This window comes from Felis catus, chromosome F1 (assembly GCF_018350175.1).
Source record: "Felis catus isolate Fca126 chromosome F1, F.catus_Fca126_mat1.0, whole genome shotgun sequence".
In the NCBI taxonomy this organism is placed as follows: Eukaryota; Metazoa; Chordata; class Mammalia; order Carnivora; family Felidae; genus Felis; species Felis catus.
This window is the reverse complement of record NC_058384.1, coordinates 62,986,959-63,012,092: the sequence shown is the minus strand read 5'-3', so window position 1 is coordinate 63,012,092 and position 25,134 is coordinate 62,986,959. Positions and strand designations below refer to the sequence as shown.

The 25,134-nt window shown below is 56.1% G+C and overlaps 1 protein-coding gene across 3 annotated transcripts in view; it reads right to left on the bottom strand.

Moving 5' to 3' along the window:
* The window catches only part of OLFML2B (olfactomedin like 2B), a 36,236-nt gene extending 12,364 nt beyond the window's left edge, over window positions 1–23,872 (bottom strand). Inside the window, exons 1-5 of one of the 3 annotated variants that reach the window (XM_045048648.1) lie at window positions 23,485–23,871; window positions 20,863–21,126; window positions 18,511–18,618; window positions 5,877–6,053; window positions 608–833 (exon numbers count right to left, since the gene is read on the bottom strand). In XM_045048648.1, coding sequence (XP_044904583.1) covers window positions 608–833; window positions 5,877–6,053; window positions 18,511–18,618; window positions 20,863–21,126; window positions 23,485–23,661 — 952 coding nt within the window. In that variant the 5' untranslated portion in view covers window positions 23,662–23,871. Of the gene's footprint in view, window positions 1–607; window positions 834–5,876; window positions 6,054–18,510; window positions 18,619–20,862; window positions 21,127–23,484 lie in introns of all 3 variants that reach the window. The other 2 variants (XM_011291123.4, XM_045048649.1) reach the window with 2 other exon arrangements.
* Window positions 23,873–25,134: the final 1,262 nt, after the last annotated feature.

Here is a 25,134-nt window from a genome sequence, read left to right as displayed (position 1 = left end):
CCTGCATCAAGCTCTGTGCTGACAGCTCAGAGCCTGGAACCTGCTGCGGGTGCTCTGTCTCCCTTTCTGCCCCTCCCCTGGTTGCACGCTCGCACGCTCTCTCTCTCTCTCAAAAATAAATAAACATTAAAAAAAAATTTTTTTTACATGGGCAAAATGACTATGCCAACAGCTAGGTGAGCATCAACTGTGAGGAGGGACAGGGGAGAAGCCCAGGTACCCTGGAGGCAGGAACAGGTACGGCGGGGGCAGGGGTCTGAGCACATCATCCCACCTCCAAGCCTCAGTGTCCTCATCTGCAAACTGGGAAACCAGGCTGGGGGGTGGGGGTGGGGGGTGCATAGAAGTCCCTTAAAGCTCTGCTGTGTGATCTTCTGCAAGCCCAGAGAGGTCAAGTGACTTGCCCAAAGCTGCTCAGCAAACTGTGAGAAGATACAGCAGGAACTCTGGATAATTCGTAACTGCAGGCAATTTTCCCATGACCTGGCTGGCCCGGAGAGGCCACAGTAGCAATCGGACCCCAGAAGGGGCGTGTGGCTCAGAGGACGTGCAGATACACAGGGTGCAAACGGTGACTCCCTCCCCACCCCGCCGACCCCCAACTCACGCTGCTCTTCGATGTTGTTCTCCTCCTCCGGGACCTTGGCCTTGTAGTAGGTGATGCCCCGGATGACGGTGGGCTTGGAGGCCGGCCGGCCCCGCAGGGGGACCTGCCTCTGTAGGGGCCGCTGTGGCCTCACCACCTCGGGCGGGGCCAGGGGCCGCGTCTGCAGGAGCTCGATGGAGTTGATCTGCTGGGACACGGTTTCTTCCTGCAGAAACCGCTCCTCATACTGTTCAGAGGGGACACAAGTTAAGGTCAGGTCACTGGCCAGACAGGAAGTGGTAGGCAGAGGGACTGCTGGAGCCGGGACACTGTCCTACGTGCTTTATGGACGCCAACCAATCTTCCCGAGTCCCACGAGGTAGGAGCTATTTATCACTCCCACGTACACATCAGGAACCTGAGGCACAGAGACGTCATGTAAATTGCCCAAGGTCCCACAGCAGGTAAGTGGTAGCAGCAGGATTTGAACCCAGGCCCTCTGGCTCCAGCATGTGTCTCTGTAACGTCCACGCTGTGCTTCCCAGCCTAGGGCTGCTGCGTGACTTAGATCTCGTTTCAGCTGTTTCCGGGGAGGTCTGTGTGTGGGCAACGGTGCCCAGGCTGGAACATGAGGCCCGAGAACGAAGATGCACCCCTCGGGATGAAGCTTTTCCTTCCACGATCGGAAGGAACTGCTCCACAGCCTCCCTGATGCATCCAGGATAAAGCCCAAAGTGCCTGGCCTGGCATTTTCCACCCTCTTAAGCACGGACCCGGACCCAGCTCAGCATTCCCCTGTCTTGTTCTGCACCCCCAGCCCCAACCCTTCCTTGGTGCTTGAGTCACCTGGCTGACTCCTCAAACTCTCGGCTCTCCTGAGCTGCTGGGCCTTTGCTCGGACTGTTTTCTCCATCTGGAAGGCCTCCTCTCTTCCCCGCTCTAGCTACTTATCATAATGTACCCATTTCTCAAGGCCCCGCTAACCTCTCACGTCCTTAAGAAAAGAGTCCCAGCCCTTCTCGTTCATAATTAATCTTTGTTTCCCAGTTCTCACTCTGCACTTTGTGGCAGAAACTTCCAACCGACCACGTAAATCCCGTCTCCTTGTTCCTCTCTAATGGGAAGCTGGCTTTGTGGGAGGGGCCACGGGACAAAGTCCTGGCCGGTGGGGTATAAGTAGAAGTTGGTGGAAAGAGCTTTGGGAAGAGCTCCTTAAAAGGGAGGCTGAGTCAGCTGGAAGGCACTCTTCCTGACTGGTCTGGCCTGAAATGCGGACGGGCGGCTAGAGTAGAGCAGCCCTCCTGTGACCGGGGCGGGGGGGGGGGGGGGGGGTCTGGAGGATGGATGCCACTGATGGCACCCTGAAGTTAACCACCCACCACGGTCTGCCTGCCCCTGGAGCCCTTCCACACGAAAGAACAGCAGACTCGGGCCTTCTCCTCACGATGCTGAACACAGCTCCTAAGGGACACAAGTCTATACCTTCTACCACAGCACCTCTCCCAGCCTGCCTTCCATGGGCATTATTTAAGAATTTGCCTTTGCAGCCCATATGGAATAGAAGGACAGCAATCACCTCTTGCTCATTTTTGATGCCCCCGGCTGGGCGCTCCTTAATATTTACACTGAATTTCCCTTAAGTCATCTCTGTGCCCAACACGGGGCTCAAACTCATGACCCCAAGATCGAGAGTCGCTTACTCTACTGACTGAACCACCCAGGCACCCCCCGTTGCGCTGAATTTTTTAATCAGAACAAATCCCGAGGAACAGTCTACATTTGTGACTGGCACTGGGATTCTGTCAAATGATGCTTTAAAGTAGGCAGCCCATGACCCAGGCCTCTTTTTTTTTTTTTAAGTTCCGTTTATTTAAGTAATCTCCTCCCCCAACATCGGGCTTGACCTCATGGCCCCGAGATCAAGAGTCGCACGCCCCTCCGATGGAGCCAGCCGGGCGCCCCGACCTGGGCATCCTGACAGCACCCTGAGGACGCGGCCATGCTGGTTCTGGTCCAGCGGAAGAAGCGCCCTGTCCTCCGTGGAGCTGCTGCCCGGGGAATGGCCTCTTGTGTCCACGGCGTGGCACGCTCTCTGGGTCCTGCCTCGGCCCATCTGGTCACGTAGCCGCCCCCAACCCAGGATCCCGATCACCCCCCACTGAAAACAACAGACTTTGGGCACAGGTTCCTGGGAGCTGAGTTCAAAGCCAGGGCCGCCCACAGGTGGGTCCAGTTCCTGAGGGGTGTGGCCCTGTCCTGCTCTCAGGAGGAGGCTTCCTGTCACCCCCGAGCCATGGAAGCCCCCTCCTCACCACGACGAGGTGGGCAAGCGCCCCTAAATCCCGTTACCTGAGACCCCAGTGACATCCCCCCAGAGAAGCAGAGCCCACTGAGAAACAACACCTCTGTCCCCGGAGGCCCAGGGTCCTGAGAGGCAGGGCAGGGCCTTCAGGGTCACAGAATATGAGCTGGAGGAAAGCCAGCCCGAACGGCCAACTTTCTCACTTTGCACAGAAAGAAGCAAATAAGGCTCCTGTTTTGACCTTAAAAACCTGGCCTGGAGGAAACCTGGAGTCCTTCCCGACCGCGCCCCCAAGGCGGTGCTGGGTTTTCCGGTGACAAAAGAGCTGAACCAGGTGACAGAGCAGACATGGCAGCTCCATGCTCCCTGGCGTCCCGCGGGGACCGACTTCTCCAAAGCGGGGGCACCTCTCTGCCAGCCTCCCCTGGCTGGGGCCAGACGGCGCTCTAGAAAGGGGCAGGCGTGTGCCCAGGGGAGCCCCCACTCCTGCCACCTGCCCCCTCCTCAATTCCCACTTCCTGCGGTGAGCTGAGCTGGACTAGAGATGCAGGGATACGTGGCCCGTGGGGAAGAATTGCAGTGGGCTCCCATTCCGACCAGACGCGTCCCTTTATGGCATTTTTTAACCCTTGCGACAATGAGGCAAGGTAGAGAGCACTTTACAAATAAGCAACGAGGGGCTCGGGGTCATTTAGAAATTCGGCTGAAGGTCAATCAGTGAAGTGGCTGAGAGGGGCACTTCCGAATCAGGCCCAGGGCTGCTGTCTTTAGAGCCTGCACGCTTCCTTACATTAAGCCACACTGCCCACACCGGTGACCATGGGACGGACTTGTCTGCCATCCAAAAACTCGTCTACACCCCCAAGCCCACAAGGCCATGGTCTGGCTACTGCCCAGCAGACTCGGGGATCCCTCATTTCCCACTGGGAAAGGAGGCTGGGAAGCTGAGAAGAGGCCCCCAAGCGCCTGACTCAGACGCTGTGGGCCGGCTAATTGCTGGACCCTGGCCTCCCTCCGCATTGCAAAAGCAGGTTGTCATTTCTTCATGGTAAACCCAGGAACTGTCTTTAATTCCAGGCTCTCCGGGACAGGCGGGAACTGCAGTTCCTTCTCCCAGCCAAGCAGATGGAGTAAGACCATGGCGGCCTCTGCCAGAGAACATATAATTTCCCTGGATCCGCTGGCGACAGGCTGTGCTGGGCGGCCGCTGCCCCCACCAAGCTTTGATTTCCTCTCTCTGTTAATCCAAGAGTCTGTTGTATGACTTCAACTCCTGGCGTCCCTGTGTCCCCACTCCCAATCCGGCCCCCAGAGCCCCTTGCCAGCCCTCCAGGCAACGACCTTGTTGGAGACAGGCCTCCAACAAATGGCCATTCACCACGCCGAGAAACCCCAACATCGTCGACGAGAACCCTGAAAATAACCACCGAACCCAGCACCCCATTTGCCCCCTTTTGAGTCATGGGGTTCGCTACAGAGACAGAAAGATGAAGCGGGGGGGGGGGCAGGAAGATCCTAGCCTTGGCCTTCCCCCTTCCCACCCCTCCCTGGCCCAGGCTCTACCCCCTGGCACGGGAGGATTGTGCTCACCTCAGCAGCGTGCTGAACGGGGATTTCAGGAGGGGAAAGGGCTTTGCTGAGCAAGGACAAAACGGGTTTGGTGCATTTGATTTGGTTTACTGTTTGCCCTCAGGAAATATGAGCCGGGTTGCTGAACATACCACATAATGTATCATCAAGACAACAGACGGGTTCTCAGGCTCAGCCGACTGGGAAACTGGAAGCCAGAGAGGGCAGGGAATGCCGGACTCCGCTGGGCACTGGGCCAGCTCAAGTTGCCAGATGGGCTGGGACAGGAGTGGCTGGGTCCCAGGTGCGGGGAAAGGGGACCTCCAAGTTCCCTTCCAGCCCAAATGTCCTCAGCTTTTTGGTTTAGAAGCTCAGATCTGGGGCGCCTGCTGAGTGCCCGACTTCGGCTCAGGTCATGATCTCACGGTTCTTGAGTTCGAGCCCCGCGTCGGGCTCTATGCTGACAGCTGGAGCCTGGAACCTGCTTGGGATTCTGTGTCTCCCTCTCTCTCTGCCCCTCCCCCACTCATGCTCGGTCTCTCTCCCTCTCAAAAATAAATGTTAAAAGAAAATTTCTAAGTTCAGACTTGTTCAAGGATGACCCACTAAGCTGACTAAACACATGCTCAGCAGCTAGTGCCTTGGGGACAACTAAAAATGAGAATAAAAATAATTGCTTAAGAAACATGGTATTTCCAAAAAATCATCAAAGCAGTCATCATGGGCAAAACCAGAAAATTATTGGCCTTCCTTATACTTATCTTCTGGTCTGGAACTGGTTTTATTTTCAATTCCTTCTTGGGCAGGGCGCAAGCACCGTATGGTCTTCAGGGTTTCTGGCCTCCACAGTCCTGATCTGCCCACTGTCCTGCCTTCGGAATACATGTGCCCAGGATTTCCCCTAACCCACAGCTGCCGCCTGCCTGGCATCTCTTTTACGAGTCTCCAAGCGTTCCGAGCATCGGCTGACTTCCTCTCTTACCCCAGTTCCTAGTGGCCCAGGCAACAGGCTCCCACGCGGCAATGCCTAGCCCTTCTCCACGTCGCAGTGCACAGCAACGGCTCAGACGCTCTGAGTGTCCAAGGCCCTGCGCCCTGCCTGCCCCCCAACACCCTGCCAGGGGACACCTCGGCGACAACACTCACTCACGGAGCCCCTCTGGGCCGCAGAGTCAACCCTGCCCCATCACACCCACAGAACTGCTATCTAGATAAAATGACACCGTGACCGTGAAAGAACCAAATCCGGCAAAGCTCTGTGCACGCGTGAGAGCCATGCCAAGTCCGCATGGCAAGAGGAAGGTGACCGGGCACCGATGGGTTCCGCAGGTGGCAAGCGTGGGGCTCATGGGGGTCAGGGCAGAGAGGGAATGGGCACAAAGCAGGCTGTGCTCGGAGGCCAGGGAGCCGGGGCCGTACCTCGGGGTGGGTGTAGGCGGCCGCCGCGTCCCTCTGCAAGGCCGAGCGGACGTCCGGCATGCTGTCCAGGAGGCTCTTAGAGCAGTTCTCTTTCCCCCGCTTGTTCATCTCCGTTCGGATTTCTTCCATGTCTTCTTTGATTTGCTCATTTTCCTTCGTGAGGTTTTTGGAAACTTCCTGAGAAGAGAAAAAATGTAAAAAAGAAAATCCATGATGAGGCGTCTGGGTGGCTCAGTCGGGTAAGCATCTGACTTGGGCTCAGGTCACGATCTCACGGTTTGTGAGATCGAGCCCTGCATGGGGTTCTATGCTGACAGCTCGGAGCCTGGAGCCTGCTTCGGATTCTGTGTCTCCCTCTCTCTCTGCCCCTCCCCTGCTCAGTCTCTCTCGCCTTCAAAACTAAATAAATGTTAAACACAGTAAAAAAAAGAAAAAGAAGATCCATTAATGTCCTCTAAAGATGAGCAGAAGGCAGCTGGCAGCCATCTTCGGCTCAGAGCTAGAAACGCAAAAGCGGGCTGAGAAATCGGCCAAGAAGTGACTGGGGCTCTGGAGAGGTCCGGCCCTGTGCTGAGGGCCAGATCCCAGGCAGTATTTCTGGGCCAATGCGGCTCTGGGGTGTCCCACTGCCGGACATGCCACCCCGAACTCCCATAGCTTTCCTAGTCATGACACTGCCTTGTCTCTAGGTCACCAGGACACCTGGCTCCTTTTCTGTCATTTGCACATGGTCGTCCTTATCCGGTGAGAACACTACACACACTTCCACTCGTACCCCATACATGTGTACCAGCAGTTCAACGAACGGAAGAAGGGTTTTTAAAGCAATTTTAGAAGAGGTGGCTGAAGACATCTACTTAACCTGCGTCTCTAATGAACACAAACTAACCCCCAGCACTTTGAAAGCATCATTTACGTAGAAAACCCACAGGCTGGTTTTAAACTTTCCTATTTACCCATAAAAACAGATTCCCTAAATGACTTCCACCTGGCAAAGGAATGGTGTTCCAGTCCTGGTTCATACCGGAAGGGACCAAAGGTACATCTAAGCCAACCGACACTGGTGAGTACCTCCTGTGTGTCTAAGGAGCAAAGCCTCACGATACCCCGGGGCTCTTGGTCTGGGGGTGCCGGGGAGGTGCCAACTATAACTGGGAAGAAGGTCCGCGTGGCAAGAGGAAGGTGACCGGGCACCGATGGGTTCCGCAGGTGGCAAGTGTGGGGCTCGTGGGGGTCAGAGCAGAGAGGGAATGGGCACAAAGCAGGGCCCCAGAGGCGGTGACGCAGCACGGGATTTGAACCAGGGATGGGTACCGACAGGCTCAGAGGGGCCCTTCTCCTCTGGTTATTCTGCGGGAGGTTGGTTTACTGCACGGAGACCCAACACTGTCCTGCTCTGGCCTGCATTCTAGTTTGCATGAGCATCTGAGTTTTTATTTTTTAATTTTTTTTAACATTTATTCATCTTTGAGAGACAGAGAGAGATAGGGTGCGAGCCGGGGAGGGGCAGAGAGAGAGGAAGACACAGAATCCGAAGCAGGCTCCAGGCTCCGAGCTGTCAGCACAGACAGGTGCCCCGTGAGTTTTCAAATGTGATGTTCTCTTTGGGCCGTGTTTATGACGTGGGTAGAGGAAGCCACCGTGTAAAACAGAAGATGCATTTGCTTTCTGTCTTGGGGACCATAAAAGCACAGACGTTGACAGGCACAGCCCTGCAGCCTGGCAGGACACTAAGTCCTAGGGGAAAGCCGCCGTAGCTCCGAGTGGGGTGTAGAAGTATCCAGGCCGGCAGTAACCCCCGGCACTGGGGCTCCCATGGCTCCCATGGGGGCTCCCCTGACCAGTCCACTAGGCCCCGGAACCACCGGCCGTGCCATTCTCCTGACATTTCATTTCACGGCAGATTTCGAGCACTGGAAGGGCTTGATGTGTTTTGTGGGGCTCAGGCTAAGCTCCTGTCTCTAAATAGCGGTTAACTGTGAGAGAGAAAGCCCCTGAGAAAGAAGTCTTCCTTAAGGAATACCCGGAAGGAGCAGTCTTACCGGCGGTCAAGTGCAATGGTTAAGAGCATGGCTTCTGGAGGGAACAGTCTGGCTTACATGTCGATGTTATTCCTACTTCTTTGATCCTAGACAAATCAAAGTCCCTGAGCTGCAGTGTCCCCAGGGGTAAAATGGAGTAATACTAGGATTTTCCCTACGGATTATTAGGAGTAAATAAGTGAATATATATGGAAGTGCATGGGACATGGTGATTATTTTTGATAGGATGTTACAGCTGGGTGTTCTAGGCCCCTGCAGGATCCCAGAATTCAAGCCCTTCTCAGATGGGGAAACTGAGGCCCAGAGGCACGATGTGGTTTTCCCACGATGATAGACACAAAAGCGGCAGAGCTGAGCCCAGCACCCGGCCTCCTGGCCCTCGCGTCCGCAGTTCACTTGTGGAACCACTAAGACGGCGGGGGGAGGGTCCTGGAGCTCAGCCAGTTCTCTGAGCAGTGGGGAGCCCATCAGAGGGGCCTGTGAATGTGGCAGTGTGGTCTCAGGGTATGTGAGAGAATATGCATATGCAGAGAAATGCAGAAGTGGTGGACTCCCCTAAGTCCTTGTTACACAAAGCATGTCTCAGGAACCTGTCAGGAGTGCAGTCTGGGGCCCCGCCCAGGCACCTGTGGAATCAGAATCTACATTTTAACAAGACCCCCAGGCGATGTGCATACACATCAAAGTTTGAGAAGGGCTGTCTGAAATGTTGGAAGCTTGGGGTACATCCGCTGGAAACAGGGCCAAAATGTATGAAAGGGGCTGTTTCACCGGAGCCAAATATTTGGATTCACACGTGTCTTTTTTGTTTCTAAAGATTTCATTTTTTAAAAATTTCTTTTACATGTTTATTTATTTTTCAGAGACAGAGAGCATGGGCGGGGAAGGGGCAGAGACAGAGCCAGAATCCGAAGCAGGCTCCAGGCTCTGAGCTGTCAGCACAGAACGTGACTCAGGGCTCGAACCCACGAATTGTGAGATCATGACCTGAGCCTAAGTTGGACACTTAACCGACTGAGACACCCAAGCACCCCTAAACATTTTATCTTTAAGTAATCTCTACACCCAATGTGGGGCTTGAACTCACAACCCCGAGATTAAGAGTCTCATGTTCTACCGCGGAGCCAGCCAGGCGCCCCGGGATTCACGCCTTTCTATACATCCACGAGCACCCGCTAAGAGCAGCGTCCAGGCATCTCCCCCATGAGTTCTCCACATCCTGAGGCAACACAGCCCAGCAGGCTCAGTGGTTCAGAGTGTTACTTCTTCATTAATGCATTAATGTGCTCAGTGCTGGGCACCAAGGGGTCCAGCAGAAGCCACAAAGCCCAGGATCCTGCTCTGATAAAGACCACCCTCCACTGAGGGGAAGAAAGCAATAAACAAGAAAGCACCAACTAGTGACAAGTGGAAGGCAGGGCGAGGTGACAGAGGTAGCTTCTGACTCCTCATCGAGGTCAATGACTCTGTCTCTAAGGTGGGGGCTGAGGCCCTCGGACTCCACTCTGGGTGGATCCCGCATAGGGCCCACATAGCCCACATGGCAGGGCCCGCATAGCCTTACGGCCAAAACAAGATTCCGCCTGATTCCTGAACACCCTGCAAGAGTCCGCATCGGCCTGTGCGCTCACTGGGAGGCAAAGGGGCGGCCCCCCAGATTCACCTGCTCTCTAGACCCCGGGGGTTCTAGGTCCCTGGAGGGGCTTCCTTCTCACTGATGTATGAGTCCCCAGTACCCTTTCAGATTTCAGTGAGGAAGCATTATTTTGGGTTTCAGCACGGGAGGGTTGACATGGCACGGCCTTGAGCGCCCACGGGAACAACAGAGTTTACTCTCCTGAATCAACACCCGGCTGGCGGTGACATCACCCCACCGGCCAGCCAGGCTGAGCCAGGCGGTGTCCCCCAGGATGGCACAGCGGCTCTACCTCCTCAGCCACCCGCTGACCCGGCCACCTCCCCCCTCCCCGGGGGTGCTGGCCCTGCAGGGCTCCCCACGGCCCCCTGAGAGTCTGGCTTCCCCGTGGGGCACTTCTCAGGAAGTACGGGGGAGGCTGCTCACACAGGGCCCTCTAGACTCAGCCCTGGCAGAAGAGTGAACCCCATGACCTCATGCCTTGGGCTCTTCCCCCGGGACAGCTGCAACCGTGACGTCCGTGGCGAGTGCTGCTTGGCTCACGGGCAGCGCTGGCAATGTGTCTGAGGAGGCAGGCAGGGGGTCTACCTGGCAGGGGCCGGCACACCGCACGGTGGCCGCCAAGGATCCCGGTGCTATGAGGAGGAGGGTGGGGAGGAGGGCGGAGCAGCCAGTGGACAGAAGGCTGGCACCAGAGGCTGGGTGCAGCCAGGTGCAGCACTTAAAGACCCGAGCAGAGCCAAGGACCTGAGAGGCGCTCACAGAGCAGGCGGCTCGTGCTGGAGGGACACGCGGTCGGGCAATGGGCACGGGAGGGTGTGAGCTCAGGGCGCGAAGGGGACCAGCGTCCCGTGCTGACTACAGCCGGATGCGCAGATACCAGAGGAAGGAACCAGGCGAGGGGCTGGGTGTAGGCGAAGTCGGGGGCACAGCTGGCACGTGGTCAGCCAGAGCCATGGAGGGTCTGGTGCAGGTGGGTGGGATGGGGGCAGGGGCCAGGGCCGAGGGGGAGACTGAGCAAGAGCGTGAGCCGGCGGTGCTGGGACCTGCTGGGAACTGCTGGGACCTGGGGAAGAGACACCACGGCGCAGGGCTCTGGCCGCTCGCTGTGGTCTCACTCCCCCTGCCCGGAGCCCTGGATGGCGCTGCTGTGAGGGGAGGTGCTGGCTCCGGGGACCAGCCCACACCGCCATCGCCACAGGAAGGCAGGTGATGGGACCGCTCTGGGAATAATGACGCTGCCCCCTCCCCCCAAGCAGGCCTGGCGTGGAGAATGAACCAGGGGCTGCCTGCACGGTGCCAGGCATGGAGTAGGACTTGGTGCGCCCAGCGAAGCTGGAGTGGGACCCCTGCGACCCCAGCAGCAGACAGGCAGGTGGGAAAGGGCAAGCGAGCTAAGGTTCGGTGGGCTGGGCAGGAGGGAAGGGGACGGCCCCGAGGCTGCTGTGTCTTAAAGAGATGCACCAGACGCCTGCAGGAGGAGACAGAGCTGGACTGCGGCTGGGCCAAGCCTGGGCCCCAGGTCATGCAGCAGGCACGTGTCCCCACATCCCAAGAGGCCACCTGACCCCATCGCTCGCTGGCTGGAAGTACACAGGGCCCGATACAGATGGCAAGCCTGAGGGCCCAGACACTGGCCTTCCTTGAGGGGGTGAAGGTGTGGGGGTGACTGGATACTGGGTGGGGGCCCACTCACAGCTCCTGGTCACTCGCCTGCCCTTCCCCCTCTGAGCCGTCCAGGACACAGCGAGGACCAGGTGGCCTGGGACAGCCGCCCCAGCCGACAGCTGTCTCCAGCCCCTGGAGAAAGAGCTGGGTGGGGGGAGAGCAGCTAGAAGCAGCCGGTGCTCCAGCTGACAGGACCCGGAGCGATCCTGGAGCACGGATGACGGAGCTGGGCAGGCCGCCTGGGTGCAGGGGCCACCTGCTGTCGCCTTCAATCACTCCCCCTGCCCAGCCCCAGACAGCTGCTGCGTGTCTAGCCCGCATCAGCTGTGGGGCCAAGACCCGGAAACAGAGATGGCTCAGGCCCAGGTTGCCCTCAAAAGTCCAGAGCCCGGAAGGACAGTCAACCAAGCAAAGAACAAGAAGTCCCAGGCCTCTGCTGGTGAATTTGCTTTAGGGGCAACCTCACCCCTTTAAAACAGCCACGGGCTCCTTCACGTCTTGGTACCTACGAGCTGCTCCCAGGCCAGCAGACGGAGGGCGGGCTCTCACACCTTTAGTCTGGTTAGCCGAAAGAAAACCTTTCTTTCCACAGAGACAAACTGGATCTGAAGTACATACAAGCCCAGGAGATGGAATATATTCACTCGAACCCATATTCAGATGTAATTGAATTAAGTAACATTAAAGCCGAAATCTATCTCAGAGATATTATCTCCAACCCTTTCCCCTTTCAGAGATGACAACACAGTGGTCGGACAGAGTGGGGGACACTTCTCCCCAAGAGCAGGAGAGGCAGGACGTGACCAACTGCGAAAGCAGATTTGCTCAGGAAAAACGGTGAATCCTGGGGGTGTCTAGAAGGGCATGGAAGGCAGGCACAGAGGGGAGGCCTGGAAAGAGACAGTTCCCCTAACTCACGGCCAGGCCTGCACAGACGAAAATTACATTTTCCTATTAGTTGATGAAAAGATACATCCCCTCAAGTCAGGAATGCTCCTGTGATCTTGCCTTTCAGACCAGAAACACAAAGGCCACCGAATCCTTTGGTTTGAAGAAGAAGCCTCAGCAAAGCCTGTGCTGGCACATTCTGGGGGAGCAGGCCAGTTCTGAGTCTGGTAACTACATCACAGAGTTTTAAATTTTTTTTAATGTTTACTTTTGAGAGACAGAGCATGAGCAGGGGAGGAGCAGAGAGAGAGGGAGGCACAGAATCTGAAGCAGGTTCCAGGCTCTGAGCTGTCAGCACAGAGCCCGATGAGGGGCTCGAACCCACAAACTGTGAGATCATGACCTCAGCCAAAGCCAGATGCTCAACCGACTGAGCCACCCAGGCGCCCCATTTTTATTATTTATTTTTTGCATCACAGATTTTAAATCTTACTCGGACACAAAGCTATCAGGGGAAAAGGCTTCGGAGAACACACAGGGTTCCACGGTGACCATCTGTGCTCACGGACAAGCTTTACAAACGCCGGCAGACGCGTGTGAGGAGAAGAGTCGGGTCACCCTCTCCAGAAAGTGCAGGGCTTCCGCAACAGAAAGCACACTCCGGGCAGCTTGCAGGCATGCAGCTGTGTTAAGAGCAGGGGCCGTGCACCCACACGTACACGTGGACATACGTATCCACAGTCACACGCATATCCAAGTACCTGGGAGCACTGACAGGTGTCCTTCTGCCACGCGGGGGTGGGGCACTTCTTCACAAAGCCCTGCAAGTTGTGTAGGAATGACTTAATCATACTAAAACCCTGATGCTAGAAGAGATTATTTTAATGACCTGTCCCTCTGTCCTCTTCTCCACTTTGATAATCAATCTGCTCCTGGAAGCAGTATTTGGCACTGGGCATAGGACCCCATGACTCTGTCCCGCTGCCTTCAGAATCTATCCCCGGGCCTGGGCAGCCTACAAGGTTTCGGGTCTCCGGGTGCACTCAGAGCTCAGCGTAAAAGTCTCCTCAGCGGAATCACTGTCACTGCCGGGCCTAGACGCAATGAACAGGGTTTGCCTTTGGAAGCCACAGATTGTCCTTCTAGACTTCCGATTCCCACCTCTGCTGGCACCTATTCTCTGTGCCCACCCACCCCTGACTCTAATGTAACTCATACTCCTGGATCTCCTTCCCCTTCCCAGCCACTGCCAGGAGAGGGTCAGCCTTACTCTGCCACATCCAAGGTCCTGGACCGCTGACCACTTTGGATGTTACTTCTCCCCGGACCAGTTCTCGAGGAACGCCCGTGGGGTTTCGGGCCTCCACCAGGCGAACAGAAAAGATGTGTGGGGGGTTAGGTTTCCGGAATACGGTGAAATGGCCCTGCTCTGCTACACCCTCCAAACTGACGAAAGCTAGAAAGTCTGACCACAGCAGGTGCTGGCGAGGACGTGTGCGGCACTTTCAGTCCCCGCTGGAGGGAACGTCAACTTGAACTACCACTTGGGAACACAGCTTGGCAACCCCCCGCCCTACCGATGAAGATGAGCGTAACTAACGTCCCGGTAGCTCCCTTCCTACTTACACACCACAGAGAAATGCACGCGCGTGTGGGCCAGGGACACAGACAGGGACGTGCATGTACAGGGAGACTCCTGGGCTACTGTGAATTATGAAACTGAAAACACACCCCGTATCCAGCATCAGTACGACAGAGCGACCAACGGTGGAACATTCACACAATAGACTACTACACGGCGATAAAGGTAAATGAACCACAGGACACAAAACTGCGTAGGTAGCTATTAAAAGCAAGGGGTGCCTGGCTCGCTCAGTGGGTAGAGCATGTAACTCTTGCTATCTGGGTCATGAGTTCGAGTGGCATGGAATTTACTTAAAAACTATTGAAAACAAAATTGAGGGGCGCCTGACTGGCTTAGTCGGTTGGGCATCCAACTTCGGCTCAGGTCATGATCTCATGGTTTGTGAGTTCGAGCCCCACGTCCAGGGCTCTCTGCTGTCGGCGTAGACAGAACCCGCTTCAGATCCTCTCTCCCCCTCTCTCTTTGCCCCTCCCCCGCTCACATTCTCCCTCTCTCTTGAAAATAAACAAATATATTTTAAAAATAAATGTTTAGGGGCGCCTGGGTGGCGCAGTCGGTTAAGCCTCCAACTTCAGCCAGGTCACGATCTCTCAGTCCGTGAGTTCGAGCCCCATGTCAGGCTCTGGGCTGATGGCTCGGAGCCTGGAGCCTGTTTCCGATTCTGTGTCTCCCTCTCTCTCTGCCCCTCCCCCGTTCATGCTCTGTCTCTGTCCCAAAAATAAATAAATGTTGAAAAAAAAAATTTTTTTAAATAAATGTTTAAAAAAAACAACAAAATAAAATCTTAAAAAAACACACAAATGAGTGAAAGAAGCCTAACACACACGTGTGTGCACACACTGACACACACACTTCTGTAGGACTCTTTATTTAGAGTTCAAAAACAGACAAAACTAGTGTATTTAGGGATGCATCCTTAGGTAATGAAAATGTTTAAAAAAAAAAACAAGCAAGGAAGATGATTAACATAAAAGTCAGGACAGAGGTTCACTTCAGGGAGGGGGTGTGAGGAGAGGCCATGTGGGGGGCGCTGAGCTTTCCTGAGCTGGGTGGTAGTTACATGGGCATTTGCTTTATAATATTTTTTTAAGTTTATTTATTAAGTTTATTTATTTTGACAGAGAGAGACAGAGAGAAAATGCAAGCAGGGAGGAGCAGAGAGAGAAAGAGAGAGAGAGAGAGAGAGAGGATCCCAAGCAGGTTCCGCACAGACAGTGCAGGGCTCTAACTCACAAACCATGAGATCATGACCTGAGCTGAAATCAAGAGTCGGACGCTTAACTGACTGAGCCCCCAGATGCCCAGCTCTGTAATAATTTAAGCTGTACCCTCACCATGTATGTACTTTTCTATGCGTATGCTATTTTCACAATTCAGAACAACAGCTTCACCAAAATCGCTCCACGAAGCAGAGCTCTCGGAGTTGATTTTACCAAAAGGTGAGACTCGAACGGTTTAGATTCGACTTCTCTCTCCTTCCTCTTTCATCTGCAAATGGAGTTTCCATTCCTTCGTCCTCCTACATCCCAGGGGCGGGGATGCACACGTGTGCCCACTCCCACTGCCAGGCCCTGATCCTACTCTGGGCAAGACGCCCCTTCAATCTGCCCCCTTTGTCCGGTCTGACCTCCGAAGCACTCCCCTTGGGCTTCCAGAATATCCAAAGACCAGGAGCAGGATTGTACTTCCATTCCTCCCGCAGAGCCCGGCTGCAGAAGGAGTGTTTTCCCCATTTACCCAACACCGTGCCTCTCCACCGAATGCAGACAGACAGTCAGCCAGCGCCAGCCGGGAGACGGTGCTCTGCTCCGTGGGCCCGGGGCCCGGACCCATCTGTGACAACTGCCACGCCACAGCACCCTGCAGCCTTGGACTGCCTGCTGTGTGGAACCTCTCACTCCTGCTAATCCTATTTAACAGGAATTCTGGGACACAGCCACAGTTCTGCCTAGAAGTTCCCTTGGAAGAGCTATTGTTTTCAGCCCCAGTTAGGAAAAACTGATGCTTCCAGGGCAGATAGCAATGATTCAAAGCAACTTACGGGGCTGATTAGAAAGAGCCCCAGCCCAGGAGCCAGAAGGCCTGAGCTCCTGCCTACGTTTCCCTAGCACTTTCCACAGGCCTCACATCCTGCCCAGCTCACAGGGACAAATGTACGGAATGTATACGGGGTGGTTTGAAAACCATAATTGCTATATAAATATAGGGGATTATTATTATTAATACGAAGGGCCAGTTTTTGCTACTAAACATACCATGGTTTTAAAAAAGAGATCACTCTCAAAAAAAAAAGAAAGAAAGAAAGAAAAGAAAAGAAAAGAGAAGAAAAGGAAAAGAAAAAGGAAAAGAGATCACTCTTGCTGAAAGAACTAGGATCAATTTTGGCAAAAACCCAGTTGTTGTGCGACTGCACCAAATTCACCCACTAAACCCACTCCTCTCCTGTGCCGGCAGTAAGGGCTCAGCTGCTAACAGGCTGCAAAGAGACCACAGCCCTTGAACCAAGCGCTCGGAGGCCCAGCGCCTGACTCGGCCTCACAAGCACTGTGCTCCACCCCCGGAGCTGTCTTTCCCAGGCTCCAGGCTGTTCTGCAGACAGAATGAAAACCAGGTGAAAGCGGAAGCGGCTGCCCGCCCTGTTCTATTAAAAAAAAAAAAAAAAAAAAAAAAAAAGCAACCCTCTTTCAGAAAGGGCATTGCCCGTTTGGATGGTGCTGGATGCCAAGGATTAAAGCACTTTCCAATTTCCAAGGACGACTTGGGTCCTGGTTTAACTTCTTTTGAGCCCATTTGAAAGAATCAGGAGAAAGAATCCCAAGCCCGCATGAAGCCCTTCGATAGAAGGGTGGCGTTGACCATTCCCAGTCTCTGCACGCCAGCCGCCAATGCTGGGGACGGCGAGAGTGAAGATGAGGCCAGCTTCTCTTGGGAAGTGCCCTCAGCAAGAGTGGGCCGATGTGGTCCCGTTGGCCGCCTCGAACTGTGAAGCTCAGGCTCCAGGGCCCCGACGCTTCTCGGCAGACCCAGTAACTGAAAGGCTGGGGACCCCCCAAGCCTCCCAGGGCTGGTGGCCATGGTCAGAAAGCGCTCATCACAGCACAGGGGGAGTCAAGCCTAAAGACGGGCAGACAAGGAAGCGGCGTTCGCTTTCCGGGAACACTGGGGTGTAAGGAAGGGGCTGGAACCAACCTTCGCAAGGGCAACGTTTCATCACCCGCATCCCAGCGACTCGGACAGAGCAGCAGAGAGATGCTGCCCCCACTCACTCCCTGGCCATACCCCGAGCGCCTTGTTTTGTTTAACCATTTCAAAGTGTTTCCAAGATGATTAGCTCACTTTTTTATCCCCTGAGCAACCATGCAAGGTACGTAGGGCACCTCTCCCACTTTACAGATGGGGAAGGTGAGACACAGCCGCTGGGGAGCCGCCAACAGAGAGGCGTCCGCTCCGTCCTGACTCCCGGCCCAGCGAGCGCTCTTTCTGCCAAACTGGAGAGTCTTACCTTTCTTACATCCTGCGGCTGCTCTTCAGCCATCATGGAACCCCAGCTCCTCCATGAGAGCCCACCCCCAAAGCCCACTTTTTCATGAGGAATATTGGTCTATTAATCATTCCGTTATTAAACTTACCATTTACGGTAACATTCTAAAGATCGAACAGACCTAATTTTTTGAGTCACCGTTTCAGGTATCAGTTCAAGACGTGGATGCCAGGCAATGACACCTATGTAAGCTCCCGACCAAGAAGGGTGAGTGGGCAATGTCCCTTTTCTGGTGATTAAATGACTTATCTATGTGTCAGAGCATTACAGCAATGGAATGGTGTCCAGGTTACTGTGGTGTGTGAGCATTTCTCTCTCGCACCCCGACCCCCACACCACCCCCTGGAAACCATGGTGCCAGCCACACATCTCCCTGGAGCCCGGTCACAACCATGTGATGCCTGTCTGTGGAAATGACACTATCAGTCCGTTCTCCCAGGGGGTGAAGAGCCTGAATGTTTTCCAGTGGGGAATATTATGCGTCAGTAACCGTTTTCACGTCTTTTTCCTCTAACGTGAACCGGAGACGCGTTACCACACAAATGCACGCGCACGTACAGAGACAGAAAGCAGAACGGCTAAAATGACAAAGCAAAACCAGAAGCAGAAACGAACAGCCATACACCCAGGAGATGCCGCCCTCTTAAAACCGGAAGTGAGAGGCTTTCTGTACTTTTATGTTTCATTTAGCTCTGAGTTCCCTGGAAGTCAAGGTGAAAACAGAAATACGATGGAGACACCTGGATGGCTCCATGGGTTAAGCATCTGGCTCTTGATGTGCGCTCAGGTCATGATCTCACGGTTCATGAGTTCGAGCCCTGTGTGGGACTCTGCACTCACAGCATGGGGCCTGCTGGGGATTCTTTCTCTCTCTGTCCCTCTCTCTCTGCCCCTCCCCCTCTTGAGCACACATACGCACACACACACTCTCTCTCTCAAAATAAATAAACTTAAAAAAAAAAAAAGAAATACATTGATTATATGGTTCTTGTGTGTGAAAAAAGAAAGTATTTACATTTATATTCATCAATTCTTTGTCACCCACGATTTGGCATGAGTTTGAATGGGTGTTTTATGTATATGTTTTCTTCCCAAAGCACAGGATAGGTGAAGTCTAGTCAGGATACATGCTTTCTGAAAAAATATTGTGGGAAGTTGGATATGCTTTCGGGCCTGATGGAGAGAAAGATACGGAAACCCAGAATCTTCCTTACCTCCTCCAGTTTATCCATCCGTCCAACCAGTTTGGTAGTGACAGAATGCAGCTTCAGGAGATCCAGACCATAGAAGGCTCCTTCCAGCATGTCTATGATGGTGGAAAGCTATGGAACGTGAGTAGCAGGTTAGTCGAGGGCTGGGGTGTGACACCCAAGACGAGACTTCTCCTGTCAGATCCCCAAGCTGGAGGCTCAACAGAGAGGCCACTGGCCAGGAACGGAGAGGGGGGCTCTTGGAAACTGGCGTTTTGTAGGTGGGAAGTATTGTGCCCCCTGGAATACTCAGATAAGAAAATGGAAGAATCCAGGGGTGCCTGGGTGGCTCAGTCGGTTAAGCGTCTCACTTCAGATCAGGTCATGATCTCACAGTCTGTGAGTTCGAGCCCCACGTCGGGCTCTGTGCTGACAGCCAGGAGCTCGGAGCCTGCTTCGGATTCTGTGTCTCCCTCTCTCTCTGCCCCTCCCCTGCTCATGCTCTGTTTCACTCTGTCTCAAAAATAAAATTTAAAAAAATTAAAAAAAAAAAAAGAATCCTAGAAGAACAAGTGAAACAAGTCTACACATCTTCACCCAATCGCTCAGACCCCTTTTCTTCTCTTAGGTGTATGCCTGCTTGTCTTTCCTCTTAGACGCTGAGCTCCTTGAAAGTGGTGCCCCATCTTTGTTTCCCCAAGATCTCTAGCACAGCACCTGGCCCACAAGAGGTGATCTATAAATACTCAACAAAGTGGCTCATAAACTTCGATGCCTTGAGGATGTGCTCCTGAAACACCCAACCTCGTTGTCTACCCTGGGAGATACCAACAGTTTTCCCTCAGCACTAAAACTAAACTAACCACGGGGTAAAAGAGGCCCCATGACCCATCTCTGCGATAGCATGCCATCGTAGGGCGCGAGCCTTCTCAGTGCTTTTAATGCTGTCCTTCCCGCCAGTACTCTGGGAGGACGGTGGCCGAATATCTGGTGACATCCAGGTCACCCAGAGCGCAGGCAAAGGGGCAGGCGAGAGATGCTTGAACTGGGCCTCCCTGCCGAGGACCAGTCCCTGGAAGAATCTGCTGGACACCCTTCTGCGATTTCTGTTCCCCACCCGACTCCCGGCCTTGCTGGTAGATGAAGAATTCCATGTCATGAGACACTTGTGTTCAGAAGCCCTCCTTCCTCCCCACCAGAGGAAAGTAGCTGAACTGGGGGTGAGAGCCGCAAAAAGGCATCTTGTTGGCACGCACTGGGATGATTTTCTGAGTGGCTCCCAATAGAAAATTTTGCCTGCTGCTGTTCCAGAAGCCCCCAGGAGTCCAATCCTGTAACTGGGTGGTTCAGAGAGCGGCTTGATGGTGGGGCTGCGGCTCTGAGGCACACTGGATCCCGGGGCAGGATGTTAAAGCACTGTCCTGCTAACCCCCGCTCTGCGAGAAGGGCATCCATGACCGCCAGCTACCGAGCGCGTACCAGGCACGGGCACAGAGGCAGCTCTTCACGTTGGTCATTCACGAACAGGACGCGTGTCTACTGACCCTGACTGCGTATCAGGCACCGTGCCAAGTACTCCGTAGGGTCATCCATCGGTTCCCAAAGCAACCCCCCAAAGCAGACGTTGTTATCCCCACTTGCTACTCAAGGAGACCAAGGTCGGGCAAGGCAATTAGGCACCTTGAGTAGGATTACACGGCAAAGAATAGCAGAGCAACAATCTGGACCCAAGTCTGTGTGACTGCAAAACCAGGCCCAGGCCACCGCTCCCCCCTGCCGCCCCCCACTGCAATGAAGCGGGGAGGGCAGAGATCGGACAAAGCCCTCAGCCCACCCCTGCAGCAGCCTCAGGCAAGCCTGAGCTTCCCCCCCCTCCCCACCCCCCCCCCCCCCCCGGACCAGGATCACAGTCTGATGAAGACCCACAGCCGGCCCCAGGCCCCTCCTACCCTGGGTCACCCCGGCCCGCGGGCTGAGGACTGACAGGCTCGCCCCTCCGCGTCTCTCGCCTCTTTAGGGTGCGTGCTGGGCTGACAGTAAATCGTGGCAACAGCTCTCCGGGAGAAGAACACTGAGTTCTTCTGGCCCCCGGGCCTGGCAGTGGCTCCCAGGCCCAGCCTCCCTGGCTCCATAGGGAGAGGCAGGCACACTTTGCTGTCGGCATCCCCTTTAGACGTCCGGATCGCGAACGACCGCTTTGTCACATGACCAGCCTTGGACACACACAGTACTCCAGATGCCAGGGCCTGACCTTTACAGGCTAAGACACGTCCCATTTACTCAAAGGCCTTACAATCCCTGCAACAGCTTCTGCCAGAGGCCTGGGTCCTGAAGGCGTCCTCCCACCCCTGGCCTCGCCCCCACACCAGGTCCTACCTTCAAGTCCCGGCTGTCTGCCTCCCGAAGCTTCTGGAGCCGAAAGTCTCCCTCACAGGGATTGAGGGCCGACGGGGGTGCGACACAGGCACATTTGCAGGACGAGCCCGAGGTGATGGTTTCCACGGTGTAGAAGTCTTCCTTCCTGGAGGTCCCCTCGTTGACCCTCTGACAGGCGTCTCGGCCCAGGGGTCTCACCACGCACTTGCACTGACAGTCTGAGCCCTCAGACACAGCCTTGACCTTGTCATAGTCTCCCAGCAACTAGACACAGAGATAAAGCAAGAAAGGGCTGGGTGTGCAAATACAGGCGCCTATCAGCCCAGCACCTAGGAAGGCTCTCCACTCACCCTGTTGAATGTCCTGCACTAGCCCAAGACCTCAGACAACTCTGAACTGTGGCGAGAAGAGGTCATCAGAACACAATTTGCTGACTCTGAAATTTCCTTGAAGGCACGAGGAGTTCAGCTCTCTTCATTTGTCTTGGAAAGCTGTGTGCTTCTCAGGGGGCCTTAGCCTTTCATCATTTCAAGGAAAAAAACAAATGAGCCCCATCATTCTTCCAACGGCCCTTGCCTTAGCGGACATCCAGATTTAGATTAAAAAAGAAAAAGGAGAAGGGGCTAAAGGGAGGATTGGAAAGCTGATATTCCAATCTGAAGGCTGCTTGCTTTGATCCTTGTTCACTCAGTGACCACATACCGAATGCCCATTCGGGGCTGTGCCAGGTAAACAGATGGGCCAGAGAGCCCACCCGCGAGGGAGCTCTCCGTGCAGGAGGCACACAGATCACAGCCATGCCAGGTAAAGGGTGGTAAGTGCCCTGACGTGATGATGCAGGGCAGTTGGGGGGAGGGGGCGCTCAACCTGGCGAGAGAAGCTCCGGCCAAGCATCAGAGGAGACTTCCTGGAGGAAGTGGTATTTGATCTGGCCCTCGAAAGACGGCTTCAGTTTGGAAAAAGAGAGGCTGAGTAAGGTTTACGCAGCCTAGGGATTCATTTGGCTCCTTGATCAGCTTCTGAACCCAAACCCTAGGCCAAAGCCAGGAGAGCAAACTGGCAGTGGTTGCTGCTTCTACGATGCTAAACATTTCCTTCTGAGCCCTGGCCCCTGCCAGCCTCCCCAGGCTGGAAATCACACAGCAGCAGCAGCAGCAGCAGGCTTTCTGGAGCCACCATTCTGGGCACTTGCTCGGTGGGGGGGGGGGGGGGGAAGCCTCCTTCCTCCTCTGCACAGACCCCGCATCCCCAAAGCCACGGGGGCCCCCAAAGCCTTTCTAGGCACCGGGAAGGGTTCCCTTCACTTGCCTAATGACCTCGGCAGGCAGGCACAGACCTAGCTGGAGTGGAAATGTTCTTGGGATGCTGTCTGGGGGCGGGGGGAGAAAGCTTGTAATGTTTTTCTTGCAAAGGCTGGGTTTCTTCTAACACTAATATTTGCTTTAGAGCTGTTGTCAAATACAGAATGGCGCAGCGGGCTAAGGGGTAGCAGTGCAGGGTGACTGAAGCGGCCGGTCCTCAGGGGCTGACAGTAAATCGTGGCTGTCTGCTCTCTGAGACTCTGCCTAGATTCCTGCCGGAGCCCGCGCCGAGGCCCCGGGTGGATTCCTTCCTTTCAGACTCCGGTTTCAAGAACACTTGTGGATGGTCCTCCAGAGCCCCAACATGAAGGGCTTTCATGTCCTTTCGGTTTAGGGGACGATGAGAGGTTATGGGTGGCTCTAGGGGTAGATAGCAGCCTAACTTCCCGAGGAAGGGGAACTGATTGTTCTTCCCCCGGGAAGGAGACAGGACCCAGAGCAAAGGCTTCTCCAGATGCAGCCATCCCTCATCTTGAGGATGACGGCAACTCCCACCACACGTCATCATGCTGAACAGAACACTCCAGAGAACTGTCCCTTCCAGTCACCTGGGCTGCAGATTGTCAGAAGACCTGGCTCTACCCACCTGGAGCTACAGGCGGGGAACCAGGGTGTGTGTGACCATCAAGTCAGATAAAGCGAGCCAAGTGCTTTGTAAAGGGGCACTTGACCAAGCCGGTCCCTATCAGCTGTCACTCACCCCCCACTGACCACGCGCCAGAGGTGAGTGGGTCTGCATTTCCACCCTGCCTTCACCAACACACGCCGCCCCTCTGCGCGGGGCCACCTGCCACGCGTCACACCTGCAGCTGCTGCTGGGTCTCGACCCCGCTTCTCCCTGGTGGGTGTCTCACTCCGGCCCGTCAAGTGTCTCCCCCTGGGGCAGCCGTCCGCCCGCCCCAGTCCATCGTGCCCGCCTGTTGTCACATTCCAATTCCCACGAACAGCCACACAGGCAAGACACGACCACACTTTCGCAACCCTTGAGCTAGAAACTAGGTCTGGATTATTATTGTCCGTTTACCTCCCTCTTTCCAGGGAGCTGCGCGGAGTCTTCCCTTCCTTCTCTCCTTTCTCCCGATTCGGTAACCTTGAAGTACCCGTCCCGTCCCCGGAGAAACGCAGCGAGGAGGGCACCGCGCACGCCCCTCCCTCCGGGAACGGGGCGCAGCGGCCGGCCGCACGCCAGCGACGACGGCCACCTCCGGTCCCCCCTCCACCCAGCGCCCCGGCCCGGGGGTGGCCAGGGCCCGCCGCCTACCTGCGACAAAACGTTCTCCTGGTTGTCCGCCTCGTTCTGCAGGGTCTCGTCCTCCGTGGGCGCCACCGTCGGCGCGTCCGGCGGCTCGCTCGTGCCGGCGGGGGTCACGGTGGCCCCCCACTGGGCCCGGGCCACCACCAGAGCGCCGCAGACGACCAGCAGCAGGGGCTTGGCCATGAGGGACGCGGGCAGAGGGGCTGCGCCCGTGGGAGAGCGGCGGGCTCGGGCTGCGGGCTGGCACTGAGGCGGAGGGCGGCGCGGCCGCGGCCCGGGAGTGGCCGCTCAGAGCGCCTGCTGACGCTGGGCGCGGCTGAGCGCGGCGGGAGGGTGCGCCCCCGAGCCCCGGCGCATGTCCTCCCCGGCGCGAGCGGCCGCGACTGTGCGGCCCCGGCCGAGAACTGGGCGCGGGGCGGGGGCGCGGGGCGGCGCGGGGCGGCGCGGGGCGAGGGGGGCGGGGGAGAGGGGGCGGGGGGCGGCGGCGCCGGGAGCGAGCGCGGCGTCCGCCCGGGGGCTCAGGTGGCAGGCGGGGCGCCGGGCGCGCGGGGCGCCGGGGGGCGGGGCGGCGCGGAGGGAGGGAGGGGGAGAGGGCGGGGGCGGGGCCTCCATTGTGCGCGCGGCCCGCCCCTCCCGGCCCCGCTCCGCGCCCCCGTGGCCGCCGCGCGCGCGCGCGCGCCCCCCCATCACGCTCCCCGCACCCCCGCCCCGGTGAAATCTGGGGTCCCCCGTGCGGTTCCGGCCCGCGGCCGCGCCCCCCCACCCCCACCCCGAGCGGGAGGTAGGCAGGCAGCGGGCGCTCGCTGCGAGCCCGAGCCCCTGTCCTCCGCGCGCTCCTTTTATCGCCCCCCGGGGAGAAGGAGCCTTGCTCTCGGCGTCTCTCTTCCCGGACTCGGCTCGCAGCGCGAGCTCCGGCAGCTTTGAACTTAGCGCCACTGGTAGCCTGCCTGCCCGGCTCCGCGTCACACCCTGGCAATACCTCCACCCAGAGGATGGCCGTTGAACTCCCTGCCGGAGTGGGTCCTGGTTTGTGCGACTATCGAATACGAAGACCGCGACTGTCAATCGCGGACGCTCTGCGGGTCCCCGTGGGGGAAGCGGCTGCCCGAGAAGCCGATGATTGTCCAAGGGAACAGCTCTTAGCTAGCTTCCTGCTTTGGGACAGGTGTCAGAGTCTGTCGCTACGTGATCCCCAAGAGGGCGTCCACTTTCAACAGCGTGCGATTATGTTACAGTGTCCCTTAATTAGTGTCCCTTTGGGGGGTGCTTGGGTGGCCCAGTCGGTTGAGCGGGGGACTTCGGCTCAGGCCATGATCTCACCGTGAGTTCGAGCCCCGCATGGCGCCCCTCAGGGCTTGCTGCTGGCAGCGCAGAGCCGGTTTTGGATCCTCTGTTCCCCCCTCCACCAACACTTTGGATCCTCTGTCCTCCTCTCTCTGCCCCCCCCCATCCCCCGCTCATCCCCCCCCCTCAAAAATAAACATTTAAAAAATTTAGTGTCCCTTTTGGAACCTACTGTAAAGATTAATACTGTGTGAATTCAAGGAAAGGCACAGTGCCTTCCGGGACAACTGTCATCCTGAAAATATTGAACAGAACCAGACCCCTTCAAAGATGTGAAAGGTGTCAGTACGCGTCTGGGGAATTACAAACACC